The sequence below is a fragment of the Marmota flaviventris genome, chromosome 17 (genome assembly GCF_047511675.1).
Source record: "Marmota flaviventris isolate mMarFla1 chromosome 17, mMarFla1.hap1, whole genome shotgun sequence".
Taxonomy (NCBI): Eukaryota; Metazoa; Chordata; class Mammalia; order Rodentia; family Sciuridae; genus Marmota; species Marmota flaviventris.
This window is the reverse complement of record NC_092514.1, coordinates 74,105,857-74,129,834: the sequence shown is the minus strand read 5'-3', so window position 1 is coordinate 74,129,834 and position 23,978 is coordinate 74,105,857. Positions and strand designations below refer to the sequence as shown.

The 23,978-nt window shown below is 63.2% G+C and overlaps 1 protein-coding gene across 7 annotated transcripts in view; it reads right to left on the bottom strand.

Annotated features, from left to right (window-relative positions):
• Septin9 (septin 9) overlaps positions 1–23,978 on the bottom strand; it is a 141,515-nt gene that overhangs the window by 23,951 nt on the left and 93,586 nt on the right. The window contains exon 1 of one of the 7 annotated variants that reach the window (XM_027923940.2): positions 13,619–13,760. The exons of 3 other annotated variants lie outside the window; for them this stretch is intronic. In XM_027923940.2, the coding sequence (XP_027779741.1) occupies positions 13,619–13,640 (22 nt within the window). In that variant the 5' untranslated portion in view covers positions 13,641–13,760. Of the gene's footprint in view, positions 1–3,528; positions 3,758–5,876; positions 5,962–12,880; positions 12,947–13,618; positions 13,761–23,978 lie in introns of those variants that run through there. 3 more of the 7 variants (XM_071603588.1, XM_027923942.3, XM_027923941.2) reach the window with 3 other exon arrangements.

Here is a 23,978-nt window from a genome sequence, read left to right as displayed (position 1 = left end):
CGTGGCCAGTGACCTTCTTTGAAATGGCCCCTGGTCCTCCCTTCCTCCCCAGGGTGGCCCCACAATGTGGCCACCACCACTGTCCGTTTTGCAGCCAGAAGACTGGCTTGGAGGGCAGGGAGCCTTGGGGCATGCACGTGAACACCGCCGCCCTGACCGCCTCCCGCCACGTTTCTGTGAAGCCCACACGGGAAGGCAGTCCCAGGGCGAGCAGGACAGGATGGCAGGTCAGGTGCTGGAGGCCATCGGGAGCCTCAACAGCGTCACCCCTTGAAGACTCACCATGTGACCCATCAGCAGAGGCAGGGCCAGGGCAAACGGGGCTCCTCTGCTCCCAGCTTTTGCCTTCTTCTGAGCCTTACAGACAGCCAGGCCTGGCCGGGGACACGCCGCCTCTGGGAGTGGGGCTGCTCCTGGAGCACTCAGTGGCCGTGGGCAGGGCCGGGTTCCAGAGGGGCTCCCACTCCATCTGAGTAGTTGGCACTCGGTGGGTGTCTCTCCCACTCTGCCACTGCCCCTGGGGCCCGGCAGTGCCCAGCCTGGACCGAGGGCCAAGCAGCCCACTTCCGAGGTCACTCCCCACCCTGGGACCCCTTCCCAGGTATGCCCGACACAGGTGGCACTCGGGGGTCTGCTGAGAGAGCCAAGATGTGAAGAAAGGCTGCGGCTGGCACAAGGTGACTTGGCACGGGGAAGACACCAGCGGGTAGAAGTCACAACCCTCCATGCCCTACTGGCCCTGCACACGGAGGTGGAGGCGAAGGCTGGCCAGGGCCTGCGGGGGGCGCTGACTCTATCAAGGGCTGCGAGGGGCACTGGGGTATGGCCACGCTGGCCTCGCTCGGGAAAGGTGGCGGGGGGGGGTGTCGAAGGGGTCCAGTGAACCGCTAAAGCCCATCCGCTCTGAGTAAGCTACGCACATGAGCGAGCGTCACCTGTCCTCTGAGGAGACAGTTACCGAGGCCACTTTCTCACCAATGGGCCACTTCATAGTGACCTCCCAGCTTGCCTCAGCTATCACATCTGTGCAGTGGGGGCAAGAGCCCAGTTCCCAGAGCATTTACAAGGAAGCCCTGCAAAGGTCTCCAAATGAGCGGCCAGGGCTCGAGAGAGAAGAGGACCCGCATTTCCCACGCTCCTCAGACCTCACAGGCTGAGTCCCTACCCGTCCTTCCGCCGTGTGTGCGTGTGCATGTGCATGTGCGGTGCTAGCCGTGAACCCAGGGCCTCGCGCGTGCCGAGCACCTGCTCTACCATGGAGCCACATGCCAGCCTATTTCCCCGTGTTTAAAACAATCGCTGTGAACCGACGGGGGGAGTCTCCAGAGGAAAGGTCAGGAGAAGGCCGTTGTGCCACAGAAACATGCGCCCCCCCTGCCTGTTTCCAGCTGCCAGGCTGGGAGGTGACCAAGGTGGCCTAAGGAAACAGGGGAGATAATGACCAAGCGCCAGAGCTAGCCAAGGCGCACTCGGAACCGCCCAGACCCCCGCCGCACCCTGGGAACAGGAGCGCCCATCAGCAAGCACCTAACTACCCCTCACAACCACGGTCCTCAGAGACATGGGACCACAGCCCTGCAGACATGGGCAGGTGACCCTGAGACACAGGGTGCCCGTCTGCACCAGGCCCTCGACTGCCATTCATTAGTCCCCGTCTAGCTGAGCCTCGGAGGGCAAAGCACAGGACCCTGGTGGGCCTGTCTGAATCTCAAATCCAGAGGCCCCTGCAGAGACCTAGGTCACCCGGCTCAGAACTGCCCAGTCACCAGTCCAGCTCCATAGTGGCTCCACTCACCCATGCTGTCACTAGGTCCCCAGGGCGTGGCTGACTGTGCCCTCTGGCTCAGGGCCAGGTGCAGGTGAGTGAGGACTCAATCTTGGCTGTCCTGTCCTCCGGTGACCCTGACACCCTCCTCCGCCACTTGCCACACTGGGTCTGCCATCCTGCCACCCCTGTCCCCGCCACAGACAGCAGGGATTCTCCCCCCTGCTCGGTCACTGCAGACCCATCATTACTCTTCGGGCCCACACCTGACACCAGCAATTGGCTGCGTTTTCCTGGGTCTCAGCACACAAGCCAGGGAAGCTGTGGCTCCTGTCCTGGAGACCTGCCACTCACACGGGAGCCCGAGGCGAGGAAGTCAGAGAAGGCATCCAAACCACCCAGGAAGGCTGAGTTTTTTGATTAAAGCTCTCCCAGAAGACCTGCAGGAGAGGAAAGCCCAGAGACAGCTATCCCTCCGGGGGTGGACTCACAGAAACCACAAAATATTTGGATAAAAGTTGAAAATCTGCGGTCACCCAATGCTGACTGTTCATTCAATCAAACGTCAATTGAGCAAGCACCTAGGACGTCCAGGAACTGGGGTCCAGGAACTGGGGACACAGATGGATGAGTCGCAATCCTTGCACAAGTGTGTGGAGGTGGGGGCCCCAGGGGTGGGTGTGAGTCACTCTCCTGCCTGGTCTTGGCCTGGGGGTCAGGAAATCTTATCTCCTGCTCAGCAGTGACAGGCACCTGGGCCAGAGCCCAGGAGATAAGATTAGAGATAAAGATCTGGGAGGGGGGAGGAGGTCCTCCACATACCCCTGGGGACACAGGCAAGGACAACTGTGCTCACCTCATGACCACTCTCTGATGACCACATTGCTGTGTCCTCAGTGCCTGGCACCCAAAGAGCTGGGTGAAGCTGCAGATCCTTGGGGGCCTAGAGCCAGGGGGAGGGGGGCTGCGAGCCAGGGTCATGGAACAGACAGCGAGCAGCCCCTCTGCACCGGCTGCACACCTCCTCCCCATGGCCAAAGGGGTCGGGGTCAGCGACTACTGGGGTCAGGCCCCACAAGCCCCACCTGGAGCTGGCGTGCCAAGTGCAGCCTGGGACACTCAGGAGCCGGCGTCTTACAGGAACCAGTTACTGAACCAAATTAAAGCATTCACCATGGCATTCAGGCTGGCCAGCCAGAGAGAGGGTCCAATCTGTCACCTTCAGGCACTCTGCACTGGTGACACGGAACCCTCCCACAAACCAAGGCCCAGACCCTCCCCCAGGTGCCAGCAGGGGCCAATTGCCATGAGCAGCTTGTGCAGCTGACCATGAACTCCGCCCTTGGCAGGGGCTGGCAAGGTGTCAGGAGGGCAGACGCAGCAGGACAGTGGAATTGGGCCCTGCACCCCGGGCCTCAGGGGGGGAGCCCTCTTCACTGGACCTCACAGCCTGGAGGGGTGCAGTTCCCAGGGGAGAAAGGAGGGAGGATGGGCAGGGGTGAGCTCCCCCGGTCCTGAGCCTGGTCCTGAGCCTGCTGAGAGGCGGGCAGGCGGAGGCCTTGAGCATGGAGCGCCTCCCACCGCCCCAGGTGTGGGCAGGACCCCTCACTGGCCTGTCATTAGACCTGCGCCCTCCCTGCGGACTCCCCATAAAACGACCCACAGCAGAGCTCTTGTGCGTGGCACCGCCTGCCCGCCACCCTCAGGAAGGGTCCCGGGAAAGCTTCCCAAGGCCTCTGCAGCTTCTGAGAACAGGTCCCTACCTGTCCAGCAACCAGCCCAGCGCTCACACACAACCCAAGCTCACACCGAAGTCTGGGGAGAGACCCAGCCAAGGGCTGGAGACCTGCTGCAAGTGTCTTCCCTGGAGACCCAGGTGTCGGAAACGGGGACCCTGCCCGGCACTGGGCTCCTGAGCCAGGGGAGTGGGGCTGAGAGGGCAGGCGGTTCCCGTGAGGGGGGACCAGGCATCTGCCTCCGTCCTCGTGCATTTAAATAAGGTCCCTCTTCCCACACACACAGCCAGCGAGAGAGGAGGCCCAGAAGCTTCCGGGGTGGTGTGGGAAAGCCGTTATGGGCTGCAGCGAGCAGAGGGCGTAGGAAAGCGGAAGCTCTCCCTGCCCGAGCCCTGAGACCTTTGGCCGCCCCCCAGCACCAGGCCCGCCTGGCGGGGGTCTCCCCTCTGCTAGAGGCGCCTCTCCCCTGCAGAGCCGCCCTATCTGACAGGCACAGTCAGGCGTCCTGACACAACAGGAAGCGGGGAGGATGTGGTGGCCGGGGCCTGGGGCGGGTGGAGTTAGTGGTTCTGGTGGCCCAATGGGTACAGGTTCTGGGACAAAGGTCCTGGGGAGCCGGCCGGTCCCCACAGCCATGGGCAGTCAATCTGGCGCCCAGAAGAGGACTCTGCGGGCCCCAAGAAGGTCCATCTTGACGTGGAGTAGTGGCTGACCACAGGCTTGCCACATTCTGCCCTGTGACTGGGCCTGCAGGGGAGGGCAGCAGGCCTCCACCTTGGGACGCCCTGGGGCCCATGCAGGGCCTCCCAGGTGCCCGCAGCTGGCTCTCCCCTCTCACCAGGACAGACAGCCCTCAGGAGGGTGTTCTTGGGACACACTGGCACAATCTATGGATGGAACAACGTGGTAGGTGCCCTAGCCCAGGAACGGCCAGGGGACAGGAGGGTTGTTAACAGATACAGATGATAAGAAAGGCGGGTCACAAAGAGGCCACCTTCCACAGCCAGGTCTTAGCCCCAAGGAGCCCCAAGAGGGGGAGAGAGGCGTGACTCCCACCTTCCCAAAGAGAGGGCAGGTGGAGTCGGGGGCCCACCCAGGTGCCTCCACCAGCACATTCTCCCACCTATTTCCCGAAAAGGAGAGCCCTGGCTATGGGGTGGGGTCAAGCTGGTCACCCTGTATCAAGCCTGTGTAAATGCCACAGAGGCCCCCAGGTGTCCCAGGAAGCAGGTTGAAGGAAGGGGAAGCACGCACTGTGGGGAAGGGGCTTTCGCCCACCTCCTCCTCCAACGGGTTTTTCAGCGTGGGATCCAAACCGAATTCCAACTCAGTCCAGCGGGGGCCGTCCCCAGTGCCAGAACAGATCTGCCAGAAACCCACTGCCCGGCTGCTTCCGGGTGGTACATTTTTCTCAAAGAAAGGAATTTCAAACTTCTCTTGGGGAGCAGAGGGATGCTGCACGGACCTTGGCCCAGAAGAGAGCGGACGGACGAGGGCGCAGGGCAGGGACAGAGCGAGGCAGATTGGAGGCTGAGTCAGTCCTCAGGGGCTGTTTGGGGTGGAGTGTCAGGAGCAGATGGCATTGCCTCTGTCCCTCCCTGCTAGGGGGTGTAGAGGGACCACACCGTTGGCCACAGGATTTCAGGCTCTCCCAGCCTCTGGGCTGGCTGCAAAGCCCCCTGGACGGCAGGTCGGCCGAGGAGCTGCTTCCTCGTCCCTGGCCGGCAGACCAGGGTTCCCCCATGCTGCATTCTCCAGCTGGAGCAAATGCGTGCCAGCCCCCCACCCTGCTCGCTCCCAGTAACGCGCTGCACATCCCAGGCTTGACCCAGGACCCTGAAGCTGACCCCGCAGCACAAACCCCCTGCTCCCAGCGCGGGGGCCTGGGGTCTCTGCTGGCTGCTTCCAGAGTCATGGAACTCAGCTCCAGCCCCGTCTTGGGAGCCTCCCACTCATAAAGGCTGAGAAGCCGTGCGGAGCGACTGGAGAGAAGCAATGGCTAATTCCCGCTTCCTCCCGGCCCCTGGCAGTCAGGGAAGCCCCTGGGAGGGAAACCCACTCCAAGACACTCCCAACAGGAGGAGAGCGGAACCACTGGCCTCCTTGGCCAAATATTTACAAAGAGATAGCTGTGGCCACACAAAGCCCTTTTCTTCCATTCCGCCACCAAAAATCTGGTCCCCGCGTGGAGATGAGCTCCCCGCCGCCCCTCTCCCAGGGACTCTGAGTGTCCTGCTGGCCCCAGGCCCTGGCCAAGGGGCGGAGAGGCTCCGGGCCCCACTGCCACGGCCCCGGGGGCCCACCGGGCAGCCGCACCACCTGAAGGCCCCGGAGCCAACGGTGCGAGGCTGGGAGAACAAAGAGCAAGGACTCACCCCAGCAGCTGAAAGTCGGGCTGCGCTGGACGCCGGAGAGCCGCGGCCCGCCCACCGGGTCACATGGCTCGGAGCCGAGCAGAGGATCAAAGGGGCTTTGTGGCCGAGGAACAAGGAGCCTCCCAGAGCGCGGGGCAGAGGTAGGAGGGCCCGTGACTGCCTGCCGAGGGAGGCTCGGAGGGGACTGCTCCGAGGGGCAGGGCAGGCAGCAGGAGGCGGGGAGAGGGGTGCAGGCTGCAGGCGCCACGACCACGGGGTGTGTGGCACGCGGGGGCCTTCTCCCTGCACGCAAGACACCCCCCAGATGGAAAGGGACAAGGCTCCTGGGGAAGAGCTATGGGGGCCACTGCCCGGACCTGGCCATGCAGCCCTCACCCTGCATTTGCCAAGTCTGTGCCCATCCTGAGCCACCATCCCCTCCTCTCGGCTGAGACAGGAGTGGTGCCCTCTCCACCCCATGCCTGGCTGGTGCTCCCTCAGCCTGCTCAGGTGACAGCCGTGACACCCAGGCTCTCCCGCTGAGCTCTAGCAGGGCCATCCACTCTGAATGCCCCAAAGGTGTCCAGACCCAGCATCCAGATCTGCACCCAGCCGGAAGCCATTGCCCCAGGCTTGGGGGAGGGTGGAGCACAGCCGTCCCCAGAGTGCAGTGCTGGCTGGGGCCAGGGGAGAAGGAGTGGGCAGGGGGTGGGGCAGGGCGGGGCCGCTCACCCTAAGCGCCTCTCAGGAGCCTCCGACTCAGGTTCTGATCTGACTCCTGCTTCTCCTGCTGGCCCCTCCTCAAGGCCTGGGCAGTGAGTCACGGGGATCTTCCTCCGCACTCCCTGCAGGCCCTGGGATGTGCTGGGACCCAGCGGGGGATGGGCACGGGGGTCCCCAAGGGGGAGCCCACCCTGCTGGGCTGGGCCAGGGCCCTGGGATCTTCCAGACCCATCCCGATGCCCCCGCCTCTGACCCCAGTGAGTCACTCCCAGGAACAGGCCTGGCCAAGGCGGCCCCACGCCAACTCCCACATGAGTGCTGGGGGGGCTGGTCTGGGAGGTTTGCTAGGGGGCAGGAGCAAACCCTGAGCCTCTGGTGACACCTGGGAAAGGCATCTTAGGGTCCTGGGCTGGTTTCTCCAAGTGACAGCCCTCCCTAGCCATGAGGTGCGACCATGAAGTGCGACTCTAGCCCAGCCCCCAGGGCCTCCATGCCAAGGCCATTCCAGTCCCACCCTGTGCCTGATGGTCAAGACCTCAGGGCACCCACTCCACTGGCCACACATGGAACCCAAGGCCCCTGGCTGCCACTCCTGGAATCTGACCTTCCCACCTATAAAATGGGCACCGTCAAGTCTGATCTCAAGAAGGAAAGCCAGGCGCAGGTCCAGCCTGGCCCAGCCAGGAGGGGCCGCCCTCCAAACCCTGGGCTCCTCTTTCTCCCAGGAAGGGAGTTCCCAGGCCCGTCCTCCCCACCACCGGCTGCCCACTCTGGGGCCTCTTCCCTGGTCCTTCACAGGCAGCTCCAGGACCCAGGGAAAGAGCAGGCTGCAGGGGCCCATCTCAGCAGTATCAGGGCTGACCCAGCCTTGGAGACAGGGCCTGCACCGCCGCCTGTGGCCTCCTCCCTGGGACAGAGAGCTCCCTTCCCAGTGCTCCCCGCTGAACCTCCTGCTTAGACTCGGGCCTTGTTCTGCCTCCCGCTTCTGGCCGCTCAGGCCATTCCCGGCAAACCTTTCCTGGCCACTCTGGCCAACGGCCTGCTCTCCCCGGGGCCTTTTCCCACCCTCCTCCGGATTCCTGGCTTGGGAGGTGGCAGCTTGGATGCTGTACACAGGTGCCCATCCCTCTTGCAGCTGACCTGCTCCTGTCACCAAATGAAGTTCTCCAGAGCGCAAGAGAGGGAACCCCGGGCTACTCAGCTGCTTCTTCAACCTGAAATGCCACCTGGGGCACTTTCTCAGGTCTCTGCCACTCAGCACTCTCACATTCCGTGTCACAGCCTGTCACCTGCATAGGGGGCCATCCAACCCTCTGGGAGGAACAGAATCCTAGCCACAGCTATGAGCTCGGACCTCCTAGTTGCCAAATTCAGAACATAAGAATGATCGGGTGACACTCATCTTAACACATTTGTACCTCATCTGAGACACGTGATCAACCTGAAAACCCTGGAGACACCCCGCGTTGCTTTCTCCGTCGATACCGAGACTCTGAGATCCGGGGTGTTTCCCACTTGGGCCCCTCCCAGTTTGCACGCATCCCATTCTGCATGCTCAGGAGCCAGGGGTGGCCAGGAGCCGCTGTGCTGGACGGTGTGGCCCTAGGCAGCGTCCTTTCGCCCTGGGATCACCCAGGTCCTGAGGAACCCTGGACTGAGATGCCTCACTGCAGCCTGAGTCACTTCCAGAACCGTGCCTGCACTTCCGTGTAGAGGTAGAAACACAGTGGCCTCGGCTCCAGGAGACGGCTGGCCGCCCATGCCCACATCTTGGATTTCTGTGTCAGAGAGAGCAGAGCTTCTCTGAGGAAATCAACCAGCTGGACCGAGGCTGGGCATCATTCAGGCCTGCCCACCCTGTCTCATTAAACTCACTCCCGGTGCCCAGGGCAGGACGCACCTGAGAGCAGGCGGCTGGCCACTGGCTCGCGGCATCTGGCCCCTGAGGGTGCCCCAAGGCATTGGCGTGGCCCCAGGAGCGTGAAGCAGGAGCTTGGCTTGGTGGAGGCCCTGAGGCCGTGGGAAGCTGCCCAGGCCACATGCAAAGGGAGAGCAGAAAACCCTGGCAGCGCAGGCCGAGACCCGGGCTCCCTCCACCCCTGCCCTTCCGGAGGCGGAGGTGTCCACGCGCTGGCTTCCGCCAACTCACACCCTTCCAACAGCGAGCTCATCAAGATTGTGTTTATTTATATTAAAGTCACATAGAATTGCACTTAAAAAAGAATTTAGAGAGACAGAAAGCAGACCGGTGGCTGCCAAGGCCAAGGGCGAGGGGAGGGGAGGGGACGGCTCCTTCGTGGACACAGAGGATGACAGGGTTCTGGAGCTCGACTGACCAACAGCCACGTGACACTGAAGGCACGAGAGGCGACCCGTGGTGCAGCCCACCTTCCGTGTGTCACCACAATAAAATACACCAGGGAAAGGGAATTTAAAGTTCTCCTTTTTATTTTCTGGACCCAGTTTATTTACATTTTAAAATCAAACTGGCCCTAAGACACATCATGAGCCCGAGACAGGCTGGCTCTCCGAGAAAGTGACTTCACCTGGCAAGGGGGACTTGGCAGATTTCTCAGGTGGCCCTAAACGCAACCCCAAGTACCAGGGAGACAGAGGCAGGAGAGGTCCAGCCACCAGCAAAGGAATGACAGCGGCACCAAAGCCCAAGAGGGCAACGTCCTCATGGGGGACTGAGTCACATCTTCCGGGGCTGGGGATACTCGGAGCCTGACCCGTACCCACCAAGACTCATCCGAGAGCTGAGGAGCCCGAGGGCACCCGGCCAGTGGGCAGTGTCTGGGATGCTGCTGCCGTGATATGTTTACCCAACAGGCGGCACTTGAAAGAGGGCCCCACGGGGTCCTAGCCACGTGCCCACCTGACCAGGAGCAGCACCCACTACCTTCCTGGTGACCATCCCAGCACAAGGGCTGCCAAGGAGATGGGCAGCAGTGGTGGTCAGTAGGGTCCTACTCTAGACCTCAGGGGGACAATCACGGTTCCTTCTTCCCAGTCTCGGAGGCCGCCACCTGCCAGGAAGCGCAGGACACCACGTGCTGCCCTCCACACCCGCGGCCTCCTCGGGAAGAGGATGTGGTTTCCCAGCATGCCCCTCTCTCCTGCACACGCACGTACACACCTGCCCCCATTTCCAGGTCTTGCGGTCGCCTTCACGCTTGAGCGCCAGAGAGCCAGGCCCTGAACACAAAGCTCAGCCTTCCGCCACCCCACCCCCCAGGCCCCGACCCCGGCCCAGATCCCAGGAAACACCCGGCTGCCCTCTGTGGCCGGTGTGGGCTCCTGCCCTGGACCAGGGTGGGAAGGGCTGGTCCATGTGCAGCTGCCCAAGCACCCCCAGGGCCACGCATCCCCGGGGCTGGGGACGGCCCAAGCAGCCCCAAAGGGAAGGCCCAGCCCAGGCTCAGAGGGGAGGGGCTGGTTTGTCACCTTCACATGACCTTTTTCTTCCGGTTCCCTCCCTTAGCCTAGCAGAGGGTGCGCCTGCTCCATCTCAAAACCCAAACAAGCCAGCCCCCTCCCCGCCTCCTCCTCAGAGGCCGAGCCCCGAGGAACAGCCAGCTCCTCGGTCGATGCCCGGGCTCCATCCTTCCACCACCCACCGGCTTCTTAGCCTGGGCACCTGCTCTCTGCCCACTGCACAGGGCAGGAAAACAGCTCTGGAGAGACTCCTCAGCGCCACTGTCCAGTCCCACCCACTAGCTCCAGGGCAGCAGTTGACACTCGGGCACGACCCCCTGATGGAGGGCGGCTGCCAGCCCCCTCCCTCAGGCTCCCTCTCTCTCCCCTTCCCTAATGCAGCGGTGAAACAGCTCCTGGTCCTGTCCCTCACCTGGGCCTCCTGGGTGACCGCCCCCTGCCCTGCTCCAGGTCTCAGGGCAGGATCCCTTCCCAGCTCCACCCAGAACTGCAGCTTGCGGGACAGGACCGGGGACAGGACGGGGACAGGACGGGGACAGGACGGGGACAGGACAGGGACAGGACGGGGGCAGGACAGGGACAGGACGGGGACAGGACGGGCCTCTCCGCTCTTCCTCCCCTGCTCCCACTGCCCCGGGCCCTGCCTCACCCAGGCCTCAGGCTGCTGCTTCCCAGCGGGGCCAGCTGTCCCTTCCTGCCCAGTCCTGGGTCGTGCCCTTTGGCCACTCCCCGGGAGGACTGCAACTGCCCCTCACTCCTGCCCATTTCCTGTCTTCTCCCCCCATGATGACCCTGCCCACTCCTTTCCCACAGTTCAGGGGCTCCTCCAGGAGGAGGAGATTCTTCCCTAGCATTGGGGGACCCCTGTGATCTGACACACCCACGTTTTCCCCTAAGGACACTGCACTCTTCAGCCAGGCCCCAGAATCTCCCAGACCCCACTTACTGACAGCTCCCAACATCCTCCATCCCCGTGACCACGACCGAGTCACGGTGGCTGGAGAACCCAACGCTGGCTGCCTCTGACAGCTTTGCCTCCCCCCTGCCACCCACCCCCGTCTCCTAGGTAACAGGTCCCATGTCTGTGGTCCTCAGTAGAAGGGCCCCCTTTCCTTTCTTTCTTTTTTTTATTTCAGTTCTGAGGATCAACCCCAGGGGTGCTCTACCACTGAGTTACCCAGGCTGCTAGGTTACCCAGCTGGTCCTGAACTTATGGTCCTCCTGCCTCAGCCTCCGGAGTCACTGGGACCCCTGGTCGGTCTCCTCTTCGCGGCCCCCACTAGCATCTGCAATATGCTTCTTCTTTCCCCTCACAAAGCCTCCTTCTGTCAACAGTGTGTCCTGTAAACTATTTGATGCTATCTGAACTTAAAGCGCAACCTCCTGGTCTGCAGCCAACGCTGATATTCACATGTGATGACCACAGATCAGTGACCGCGGCTGCAGGCACGCGTCCAAGCCCACGGCCCCCACCTCACCCCGACAGGCCCCTCTCCCATCACCGCGCAGGGACGCCAACTGGGGGCGGACACCAAATCAGGATGCTAAACGCCAAGGACAAGACAGACCCAGCCCGAGTCTGCACCCCATAAACCACGCCACGCGGGGTCTCCAGGCCTGGGGGCTTCCAGGCGCCTGGTGGGACAGCTTCCCAACCGTCCTGCCTTGAAACAAGGACCAAAACAAACTCTGGGTGGCTTAGGTGTAGGACTTGACTTCGGGCATTCTGAGGAGCTCGAGGCGCCCAGACCTGTGTGGCAGGAGGGAGGAAGCAGAAAGGGCGGGTGTTCGCTGGGCTCCTGGAAGGGGGTCGGTGAAGTCAAGGGCTCTCAATCCTGGTAGCAGGGTACTGTCCCCGGGGGAGCATCTGAAGAATGAAGAGGGCCCACCCAGTGACTCTAACTGGACTCATCGGGGCCGTCCATATTTAAAGAGATTCTTGAGGGGACTCTCACATGTAGCTGGGGTTCAGAACTGCTGGTCAGCACTGAAAGACAGGCACATGGACACCCCCCTCGGCTGCTTCCCGGCTGCCGGGACTGCGCTGCCTCCCTCCTTCACACCCTCCACCACGAAGCGCTGCCTCACCTTGGCCCAGAGCAATGGAGTCGGCCCCTCAGGACTGACCCTCCGAACCTCTGAAATCTAAACAGAACCCACTTTCCCCTCCTCTGAATGATTCCTGTCAGGTGTTCTGGTCACAGCCTTGAGAACCTAACACAAGGCCCGTGTCTCTGTCCCTGCTCCAGCCAGGCATCAGACAAACCCTTTCTCTCTGGACACGCTGGGCAGGCAGAGGCAAGAAGCCCCACGGTAGGAGGCCCACCTGGGGCAGCCTCAGGTCTGGGAGTATTGTTTTAAAATCCAAATTCCTATACCAAGGGTGGTGGGGGGGAGTCCCTGCAGTGTTGTTCATTAAAATAAAATTAGATTAAAAACTCAGCATGGAGAGAATCCAGTGACCGGTTACAGTGGAGAAAGCCAAACGTCCAGAGCGATAGATACTGCCACCCACAAACGGCTAACTAACAAACGGCAGGCACCAAAGGTAAGCTACAGACGGGGGCCAGCGACGCCAGCTCTGTGACCGCAGAACAAGGCGGAGCATCGCCCGGCACCCGTGGCAGGAAGGCCCGCGCGGACAGGGAGGGCGGCCAGGCGCTGGGCAGGCTGGGACAGGAGGCGGGCGGGCAGGGGCCTCCTGTCGGATGGCACCTGGTGTTCACTGAGATGGTGCCTATTTTTAAAGACTGGAAGAAAAGACCTTGGTGTGCCGGGGTGTGAGAGGCAGTGAGCGTTTCCATAGCCACCGGGCTGGGTGGCCGGGGAGACCAGTTGGGGCCACCCGAGCCCATTTTCCTTACCTGTAACTGGAGGGCAAGGAAACCCGGGGCTGCTGGGGAGGCGGCTGTCCACACTTCCTGCCCTCCCTGGCGGGTTTGGGGAGGATCACGTGGGTTAACATGAAAGAGCTTTGAAAACCACAGGAAGGTCTCGGGGAGTGGGGGCCGGGCGTCTCCAGGCCTGTTTCCTTGAGCAGGCAGAAAACGCCCCAGTCGGGGAGCCTTGTCTCCCCCCCCCACCCCGGGGCAGGCGCCCCAGTGGGCGATCCCCCGGGAGGCTCTGAGGCACTCCTAGTGGGGTCTGAAGCCCTCCTCCCTCTGCACAAACCTGGGGCAGGTAAAGTCATGGACGGTGGCAAACTAAGCGGCTGGTCTGACTTGGACCCAAACCAGCCTCCTCCCCTCCCAGAACTGACCCCAAGAAACGGGGAGACAGGGTCGGGGGTAAGCTGCTGGAACAGCACCTCTTGATGTTTATCCATAGAAGGGGGCATTTACCACCTCCCTGGGTGGCTCTGGCCAGACCCTCCCTGTCCCAGCAGTTCCTGTCCCCGAGCCACCCAGGGTCTCAGGGTTCCACCAGCAGACCTCCTGCCTCATCCAGGCGACAGGCCGGGACAGCAGGAAGGATCCAATCTCACACCATGTTGAGTGACGGGCAAATTCCTTCCTTCCTTCCTCCCTCCCTCCCCCTCCCCCAAAATGCCAGGCGAGCACTCTACCCGGAGCCACACCCCAGGCCTGGGCAAATGTCTTTACCTCTGGGGAAGAGTTTTCTCATCTGCAGAGCTGGGAGGGGGCCTCAGGGGAGAGGGAGGACACAAGCACAGACTGGCACCTGGCGGGCCCCAGGCAGAGGAGCCAGCAGAGCTGAGGGCGTGGGCGCTCGGCAGCAGGAGGAAGGAGCGGCTGTCAGCCTGGGGCACAGACGCCACCGCCCAAGGACTGGGAAGTGAGGAAAGGAAAGAGCCAAGCTGCTCCCTGCCCACGAGGCGCTGTTTCTGCTTTAAGGCAACCGCTGTGTGTCCAAAAGATCCTCCAGGCAAGGTCTTTAAAAGGTGCATTGGAGGGGCTGGGGCTCAGCGGTGGAGCGCTCCTGGGTTCCACCCTCAGCACCACGTACAAACAAACAAACAAACAAAGGTATTGTGTCCACCTACAACTAAAGAAAAAAAAATTTTTTTTTTAATAAAGTGCATTAGAGGCGTAGACTGCCACGAGTATTTATCACAATTGGCAAGTCAGCAACACAAGCAGACGGCTTCACACGGGGGCATCTGACCTCCGCCATGGAGTCCCTTCACACGGACGGTGTTCTGAGGGTCCCCTGGGTGCCGCACTGGCCAGGGCTGGGACCCGGGTGCCTCATGTGCACACAGCATGCTCAGGCCTCAGGGTCAGGAGGAGACACAAAAGGTAAGGGGGCAGAACAGGGCTCCCTGGCAGCACATGACCAGGGCCTGTGGCACTAGGAACAGCCCAGAGTCCTAAAGGGACCTGACTCCTGGGAATGCAGGACCCAAGAGGCAAAGGCCTGGAGGTGGGCCCCAGGAGAACTGTGGCAAGAGGACGGCAGATGAGGCAGAGGGACACGCCAGGAGGCCGCAGACACGGATGCTCCTAAGGTGCCACCAAGTGTCATCTGGGCTGTTTCCAGCCAGGAACAGAATGACCCCAGGGGCTGGGGTGCAGGGATTGGCTCACCCGTCCCCTGTTCAACTCAGAAAAGGACTTTCACGTGGACAGGAAAGAGCCTGGCTAGAGCAAGCTGCTGACCACACAGGGGCTGCTGGGGCAGGTGGACACCAGGCCCAAGGTCTCCGGGGGCCCTGGGCAGCCCAGAGCTCCTGTGGCAGGTACTGGGCTCACTCTCCACCTCCTGGCTGAGTCCTCGCCTCCTGACAGAGTGTCTCCAGGTCCCTGGGCCCTGAAGGTGGCAGATCACCTGGCCACTGTGGTCCAGGAGGCCTGCTCAGCCTGCTCCACGCTCTGCAACGTGCCCTGCACCCAGGAGGTAGGTGCTGGGGACCAGGAGGGGGAAACTGGGCTTGAGCTCCCTCCAGGGGCCTCGTGGAGCCTCTGAATTTCCTGGGGTCCGTCTCCTTACTACCCTAACGTCTCTTTCAGCTCCAGAATTCCACACCTGCATCTACGGAAAGGGGACAGTTTTGTCCTCTTTCCCACCAGGTTTGGAGGTGACTGTCCCCAGAAGCTCACACGGGAGGTGTGAGGGGGTTCGGAGGGGAAATGACTGGGCTCTGAGAGCCTTACCCAACCAGTGAATTAACCCTGACGGGATTAACTGGGTGGTGACTGCAGGCAGCGGGTGTGGCTGGGGGAGGTGGGCACTGGGGCAGGGCTTTGGGGACCCGCTTCCCTCCACCCAACGCTCAGCCTCTCCTCCAGCCCTGAGGAGTGGGGCAGCTGCCTATGGATTGAGACTGAAACCGAGAGCCGCCAAATGAGCTCTCCCTCCTCTCAAGTTGCTGTGGTCCTTCAGCCACAGCAGTGAAAGACATGACCAACGGGCATCCTCGGACTGCAGCCCTGGGGCTCTGCAGGCACCTGGAACCTTCCGGGCCCAGAAACACCAGGGAATTCCTCCGGATCCTTGCAGATCCTCTCTCCCCTTCCCGCCCTGCGTGCAGGAAGCTAATCGTGACCAAGACGCCACCCCTCCTGGCTGGTCAGGGTGTCCCCAAGCCCCTCAGGGGCTCCAGGGGAGAGTGGCTCGCTGGCCTCTCCTGCCGCCTGCATCTGGTGGCCGCAGCCTTCCTCCTCCTGCCTCCTGCTTCACGACTCCAGCCGGCTTTCGCCACTGGAGTGGCATGAGCCCTTGTGGTCACACGGGGCTCATGCGGGTTATCCAGGGAAAAAAATCTCCCCATTTGAAGACGGGCTGATTAGCAACCTTGACTCCAGCGCGACCTGAATGGCCCCTGCCATGTCCCCTAACACGCTCCCAGATTCTGGGGACTGGACTCTCCGGAGCCATGCCAACCCCACCAAGCCTGGTCCTGGACTTGCTCTCTGTAAGGGGGAACGGAGACACCCTCCACGCTGTCCTGTGGGGCAAGGGACGGCGTGTGCTGGACGCTGGGGCAGTGCTCAGCAGGTGAGGGGATCTGTGACCATCTGTCCCTTCTTCACCAAGTGACCTCATCCAGATGGCCTTTCAAATCTCTCAGCGCTTCCTGGCCACCAGGCTGGAGCCTGTCTGCAGGTGCCTCCCAGGGCCACCCAAGTCCCTGACCCCTGAACGGTCACATCCCACACACCAAGCTCTGAGTAGATGCTGTGAGCTCGTCACCTGCGCCTGGCCACAGAGATGCCAGGATGAAGCCACCTTTGTGCGCACACAGCTCAAGCCAGGGGCCCCCAGTGTCACCTCTGACCCAGGGCAGGGCCCAGGCCCTGTGGCTCTGGACAAGCGAGTCCCCAGTCCCTGTGACTCTCCTAGTGGGACATCTGGCCATCCCAGAAGGGTGATGAATAGGCCAGGGCCACAGGCAATGAGGTGGCTCACCACCCGTGGTCCCCACCCCAGGACCAGGAGCAATCAGGAGTGGTCAACACCCCTCGCCTAGTCCCTGATGGGCCAGGAGGCCTCCCACCTGACTGAGGGTCCCCCAGGAGGACAGAGCCTCCCACGTGTCTCCACAAGATGACCCCCTCTGGGTGAGCCTCAGGAGGTCCTGGGCAGGGGTAGGGTGGGAGGGGTGTCCCTGCCTGGGAGGAGAGGGGCAGCAGGCCTGGCTCCACGTGGGCTCGGGAGGTGGCTGGGCCTCTCTGGGGCTCTTCTCCAGGTGACGTGCACACTCTGTGTCTGAGGCTTGTCCAGGGGCCTCCGTCCTGCAGGTCCACCTGCTCCAGAGCTGGGCTTCTGGACCACTCACTCCTGGGAAGGAACGCTGGGGACGTCCCCGAGGCCTTCCCTCTGGTGTCACCGCTAGGGTGGCTCTCAGTCAGAGGAGCTCTGCAGCCAGACAGGAGGAGGCCAGGGGGGTCCCTCCAGGAGGGACAGGGTCGGAAGAAAGCCTCTGGCGAGGATCTGGGGGAAGGGCAGCTGCAGACAAAGGGGACAGGAAGCAAGCGCCCCTCCCACTCCCACTGGGGGATGGAGGGGGTCTGGCCATAGCCCCCTCCCCAGCTGGCTGCAGCCCAGACGCCTCCAGGAGGACCCAGCCCCCCCTCGTCTGGGGGAGGGGGAAGTGAGAGTCTTTGCTTTGCCAAGTCCCAGTAATGAATCCCACATTCACTGCGCCTCGCTGCCTGGAGAGCCGCCCTCCACCTTCTGGCTGTGCGCTGAACAGCTGGCCCGCAGAAGAGGCTGGGACCGTGCACGCGGAGGTGCCTGTGCAGAGCCCTCTGTCCCCCACCCACCCCTTCCTCTGGAGATAAGGCCTCTCTGTTCTGGCTGTTTCCCTGGGAAAGCAGCGGCGGCGGGCAGGAAGCGGATCCACCATTAACCCTTCCTGCACGCCAGCATCCCCAGCCCTCCCACGTAGGTTCCCAGTGGCTCTGCAGGTTGCAAGCCCTCGCCTGGGTGCTACCTGGGTGCCATCTGGGTGCATAGCCAGGTGGAGGTTTTGCAGGCGGAAGAAGGGAAGCCCCAAGAGGTCCAGGTCTGTCAGGCCCTGCACAGGCCCCGCCCAAGCAAATGTTCCCGTATCCACCTAAAACACACAATAGCCCCACAACAGGGGTCACTAGCTGACCGCCCTCACACACCACAAGCCCTCCAAGGGAGAGGTAAAGACCACAGCAGAGACGGCCATAAAGCCACCCCTAGGCCAGGTACCACACTATGCCGGTGATCCCAGAGACCAGGAGGCTGAGTCGAGAGGATCACAGGTTGGGGCCGGCCTCAGCGATTTAGTGAGGACCAATGTCAAAAGATTAGAAAGGGCTGGGGATGTGGCTCAGTGGTAAAGCGCCCGGGTTCGATCCCCAGGACCAAAAAAAGAAAGATCACCAACAATGGTTTTCATGTGTCCAAGGACTTCCAGGCCCTGGGGCCCCACCTTGAGTGACAACCGCCTTTCAGGAAGGATAAGGTGAGGGTCAGCTGCTCCGATGAGCCCCTGCAGCCTCACCCAAGGACACGCCATCTGGTCCCAATCAGGGCCTGGCCAGGTGGGCCTCGGTGGCCCCGCTTCCCCTGCCTGGGCCAGGACCCCACAGGTAAAGAGGAGGGGAGGAGACGGAGCTACCGCGAGGGCAGAGGCTGCTTCCGCGGCCTGGGAGGCCCACTCCTGCTCTGTCACTGACCCGCTGTGTGACCTTGCCCTAATCACTGCACCTGCATCTTCTACTAATATGACGGCTGGCCGAGAGGGTCAACGACAGTGGAAGGGGCCCAGATTCAAATCTCTGTCACACCCAGGAGACGCGTGACTTGGGCAGCTTCCTTCGGGGCTCTCGGGGACTGCTGGGTTTGAGGCGTGACCGATGGAGAGGCCCCGTGCGTGCTGCCTGCACACCTGGAGATGATATGGGGCTGTCTGCATCCAACGGACCGAGGAAAGAATTTGCAAACCATGCAGAGCCCTGGAGACCCGAGATGGCGTCGGCAAGACACCAGCAACCCGCAGGGACAGTGCCCCTCCACCCACACTGGCCATGTGACACTCCAGCTGGCCCTGAGAGATGGGGTGCAATGACACACAGAGAGGTTAAGGGACATGCCCTAGGAGTGCACAGCAGACAAGCACTTGGTGGCGAGACCAGCCTGGGCTCCGGCCGAGTTCTAGAGAACCTTCTACACAGCCAACGTGCAGCTGCCCAGATTGAGGGGAGGGGTCCTGTGTCTGCCCAGGGTCCCCCGGAAACAGGTACCCTGAAGGAGCAGCAGCCACGGACACAACCCGGGCCTTGGACGGGCGAGAATGTGGATGACGCAGGCGCGGAGAGGTCTGCAGCTTGGCTCTGCAGACGCCCGGACAGCGCCCAAACGCCAGGGTCTGAGGGCCGGGAGGGCCCTGGCCACCCAGGAGCAAAGGGCAGCACCCTTCAGACTCAGGGGTCCAGGAGCTGCCCCAGCTGCAGACTTACCCTGCGGGCGCCTCAGTGCCCACCAACACTCCAGCCCCCGCCCAACGCCCCTCAGCCCTGGAGAGCTGGCCGGTCACTACCACAGGGCACACTGCTGTTCCCGAGGGGCCGGCCAGCTAGCGGCTGCTGGTCCAGCAGGGAGCTCGGCTCCTCTGGCTGCCACGGGCAGCGCAGCTCGAGGACAGGAGTGCCACGTGTCCGCCCCGGCTCTCTGCAGACACCAGGCTCTGAAGGGGTGTCTCCCTGTCCCACTGCCAAAAGAGGGCCACAGGGTGGGGGTGCCGCTCCCTGGTCCAGCCACGCCCACTCTGCCTGGGGCCACAGCATCCAGGCAGGAGCCACCAGGACCAGACTCAGGAACACACACAGCTGGGGGCAGAGCTGCCTGGTGACCCTGTGGGAGGGCAGTGAGGGGTTTCCAGAAAGGTCTCCGGCCCCCTCCAAGGGTCCCTGGAGGAGGGGGACGCAGGAAAGAGACCTAGATGTGGGGAGGGCATGGCAGCACCCCGTGTTAGTGGGGACACAGTGGCCAGGACGGTAGGATGGGGTCCTCCAAGCACCAGGCACCCTGTTTTATGCAAGAGGACGTTCTCGCTGGGCACGGTGGCGCCCGCCTGTAATCCCAGTGCTTTGGGAGGCTGAGGCAGGAGGATCGTGAGTTCAAAGCCAGCCTCAGCAATGGCGAGGCCCTAAGCGACTTGGTGAGACCCTGTCTCTAAATAGAATACAAAACAGGGCTGGGGTGTGGCTCAGTGGTCGAGTGTCCCTGGGCTCAATCCCTGGTACCTCCCCCCAAAAAAAGAGTACGTTGTCCTTAGCACTAAGCCAGAGGAGCTGGGTTTCCGTTACTTGAAAGCAGAGGGTCCTGTGGACAGCGGAGTTTCCTGACCTGAAAATCAGCACCTGCTTCTCCAGCCGAGGGGACGGGCTGCAGGGCGCCGGGCAGGAGGCCGCTCCCCTGTGAACAGGGCTCTCAAGTCAGCGACTGTCCACGACCACAGCCGCCGCCCTCTGATGGCTTTCCAGAGAAAGCATCCCACCCCGTCGGTGCCCCAAGATCCCAGAATGTCCTCAGAGTGGCGAGTGACGAGGACCCACGCTGGGTTCCCAGCTCCTCTCCTCATCCCCCAGGAACTGGGCGGCCGGGCTCAGACCATGAGCCCCCAGGGGATGGTGCGATGGCACAGCAGGTGACCAGCCTCTGCACCCTGGGGCAGGTCCTGCCACCCAGGCTGGGGCTGCGGCCTCTGCAGAAACCCCCCCTGCTCCCAAGTGCCCCAGCCTCGAGGTGGCCTTCCCACCCTGTCCCCCCTACAGCAGCTGGGCCTCGGGCACAGGTGGAGAGCAAACCCCAGTGATGGGGTCTCCGTCCCCAGCAGGGACAAGCACGGACCTCGCTCTCCTTAGGAATCCCTTTTTGAAGCCATATTAAGCTCCATGTAGAGAAACCGAAGCTCCCAGAACCTCCGCGCGGGTTTCAGGTGGAACACGATATTCCCGATGCGCATTTCCTAATCAGACTCTTTTTGCCACGAGGAGGCGCGAGTTTTTAAAATCTTGGGAGACGAAGGTTGTTCTCCAGCCAGGAGGCAGGTCCAGCAGCCCAGCGGCATCGCCGACCCCGGGAAGGACGTCACGGAGCCTGGGCTGCAGCCCTTCCCGCTTCCACAAGGCCCTGCAGTGAGGTCACCTCCTCGGCCCCAACGCATCGGCCGCTGGCTGTGGGAGCACGCGGTTCAGCCAGGGCTTGTGTCCACCCCTCAGCGCCCACCCCCCCATGACCACCCCAGGAACAACGTAGGCAGAGAGGAAGCCACTGGGCTGCGGGCAGAGACTCTCCAGGGACAGATCTATGAAAACGCGCCCTGCCGAGTCCTCTCCAAGGACTCCTGAGACCTCTGCTGGCCTCCCTGGCTGGCCGCAGCTCGGGGAGAGGAGGGCAGGGGCAGGGAACCAGCGGGGCCTTGCGGGAGGCAGGGGAGGCACCCCAGCACCCTGAGACAGGCCGGACAGGGCGGCCTCGCCAGCTGGCTCGCGGCTGTGGAATCCCCACCCATGGCCGGGACTGGGCGCCTCGTTCAGGGAGAAGCTGCCCTGCCTGGACGGGCACCCACGGTCACGAATCCCTGCAGAGCCAGCCCCAGGGCCTGTCCTCACATAAAGGACAGCATTGCCACAGATGTCCTGCACCACTGACCTCTGCCCAGCCCGCGACAGGCCCACTGTCCCTGAATCTCCAATGAGGGCCCCCGTCCAGCTTAGGGGAGGACTGTTAGCTCTGTGTTCTAGACGAGGAAGCTGGAAGGTTCCAGAAGGCACTCGACGTCACCCAGTTTGCAAGGGGGGCAGAGTGGGGACACAGGGCACAGAGCCCCGTCTCTCCACTGTCTGTCTCCCCAAGTGAGGTCACCACACTCACAGCCGGCACTTTGTAGCCGGTTCGGCCTGTATCAGAGTGGCCGTGTCAGCAGGCTGCCAGCCCCCCCTGGACTCTGTCTGAGACAGCCTGGTCCTCACACCTGGCTTCTTTGCCAGTGTCCTGCCGGAGACCTGCAAAGGCCCTGGAGTCAGAGACCTTGCCTGAATTCTGGCACGACCCGGTGCTTGCTGGGTGACTATGGGCCAGCAACCCAACCTCTCTGTGCCCCTGGGTAGCTGTGAGGATGACCGAGGTATGGAGGGGACTGAGCTCTCGGCTAGCACACTGGGAAAGCTGGATGGATGGCAGCTGTGGGGTAAGGATGCAGCAACGATGACAGACTCTACGGTGACTTGTGCCTGGGGTGGGGTGCACGGCCACAGACACCAAGTGACGGGGTGCTCTGCCGTGATGGGCAGGCAGGGCCAGCTCCAACGGCAGCCGGGCACTGAGTGCCTGGGGAGCGACGGGGGCCAGTGGGGTCCCAGCAGAACCGAGCAGATGGCAGGGCTTGGGCCCCGCAGGCGGGCAGAGCAGAAACGGCCCAGGGGCTGCCAGTCCCCTGGCCCCACCGTCCACCTGCGCTGGACCAGCACCCTAGAAACAGCCTCACCACGGCTCCCGCTGACCTGGTCTGAGTGTTGGGTTGGTCCAGTCGCTGCCCCGTGCCCACGGCGCCAGTCCCACTGCGGCCCAGGCCGTCCCCAGCAGCTCAGGCCAGAAGCAGGCACAGGTAGCCAGCTGTGGCCGTCCCTCAGCACCAGCCCTCACACCCCGCCGACGGCAGCCTCAGCGGCTTGTGGCCATGTCACGACAGTGTCCCCTGCCTGATCTGACTGTCCACATGCAGACCTGCTGCTCCCGCCAGGAAGTCTCCCCGTCCCTCCCCCAGGCTGCCCCGGAGACGGCCCTGCCCCACACTGCCCACAGGCATTCACCGAGCGCCTGTGACCCAAACCTGTGTCCCTGGAGCAGCCCGGCCAGGGGGGCTGGACACCAGTGACAGTGGGGGCAAGGAGCGGCCACCCCGACCAGAGCAGAAGATTTGTGACGGGAAGATGCCAGGGTACCGTGTGCCACCACCGCACACCTCCAGGGGGCGCCATTGCACACTACCATGTGCAGGAGAGCTCTTAGGGGGCACCGTGGAGGGCAGGCGGGCTGCAGGGCAGGGGGTCATTTCTGGAGGGACGGCAAACTTGCAGAGAGGGACAGGGAGGGCGGGGCAGAGCGCTCCAGTACCGCAGCTGCAGCTGGGCGGGCAGGGGCCGTGGGCTGGGCAGGGGCTGCGGGCTGGGCAGGGGCTGCGGGCTGGGCAGGGGCCGTGGGCTGGGCAGGGGCCGCGGGCTGGGCAGGGGCTGCGGGCTGGGCAGGGGCCGCGGGCTGGGCAGGGGGCTGTGGACTGGGCAGGGGGCTGCGAGCTGGGCAGGGGCTGTGGGCTGGGCAGGGGGCTGTGGGCTGGGCAGGGGGCTGCGGGCTGGGCAGGGGGCTGTGGGCTGGGCAGGGGGCTGTGGGCTGGGCAAGGGGCTGTGGGCTGGGCAGGGGCTGCAGGCTGGCTGGGCTGGGAGACACAGGAGGCCTCGTGTGAATCAGGGGATGGCTGGGCCTGAGAGCGGCCTGGGAGGTCCCCTGCTCCCCACGCCCAGACCTCTAGCCGTCCTGACCTCCCCAGCCCAGGACCCCTGAGGTGGCCTGTCCGCAGGCAGAGCCCTCCAGCTGTGACTTCCCACCTCAGCACGGGACGCTGAGCCTCCCCGGGAGGCCCCTGTGGCTCCAGGAGGCGGGGTCCCCAGCCGCCCTGAGACTCGCCCTGCACAGCGCCTAAGCAGGCAGGGAAGGACTTTCCTCCTCAGCCTCCACACGCAGGGGAGGGGCCATGGGACCCGGCTTTGCCCAGAGACAGTGAGGAGCAATGGAGGGGTCCCTGGGCTGAGACTCCACCTGAGAGGCGAGCACAGACCCCGGGACCAGGGCTCAGGCCCTTCCCTGGACGGGCAGCATCTCCCCGGCTGGCACCAGGGACAGGTCCCCTTGGCCGGCACAGGGACAGGAAGAGGCGTGGGCGGCAGCCAGAGTGGCACTCCAGGTGAGCAGCCACCCTGGGGACATGGCCACACCCCTTATGGGCCCTCTGAGTCCACAGGTGAGGGCTGGGAGGCCCCAGCACCACCCCGAAGTCCAGCCTGCCAGGCAGAGGCTCCAGGGCTACTGGCCAGCACCCTGCGCAGCTGGCCTTCCCTGTGGGCACTCCCCGCACAGCTCTGGCCCACGACCTCCCACCGCTGGGCCACCTCCCATGGCTGGGCCACCTTCCCATGGCTGGGTCACGTGGTACGGGTCAGCGGGACTCTGGGGCGGGGGGACGGGGTGCCAAGAACAGCCTGCGGTGTGGCTTTGGCCTGGTGCCCACCACGGGCGGCAGGGACTAGCCCTCCAATCCTGCGCAGGTCTTGGTGGCCCTTGCCACTGGTGGGAACCTCAGGTCCTGAGGGGACAGGGAGCTGGGTTCCCAGCTCTGGGGTCCCCAACCCCTCCTGTGCTGGGCCAGCACCTGCCCTGGGCACCCGGCTCAGAGGTCCCTTCATCCAGGGACCCAGCAAACCACGGCAGAATCTCGCACTTGGTTCTCCCGAAACCCTTGGAGGA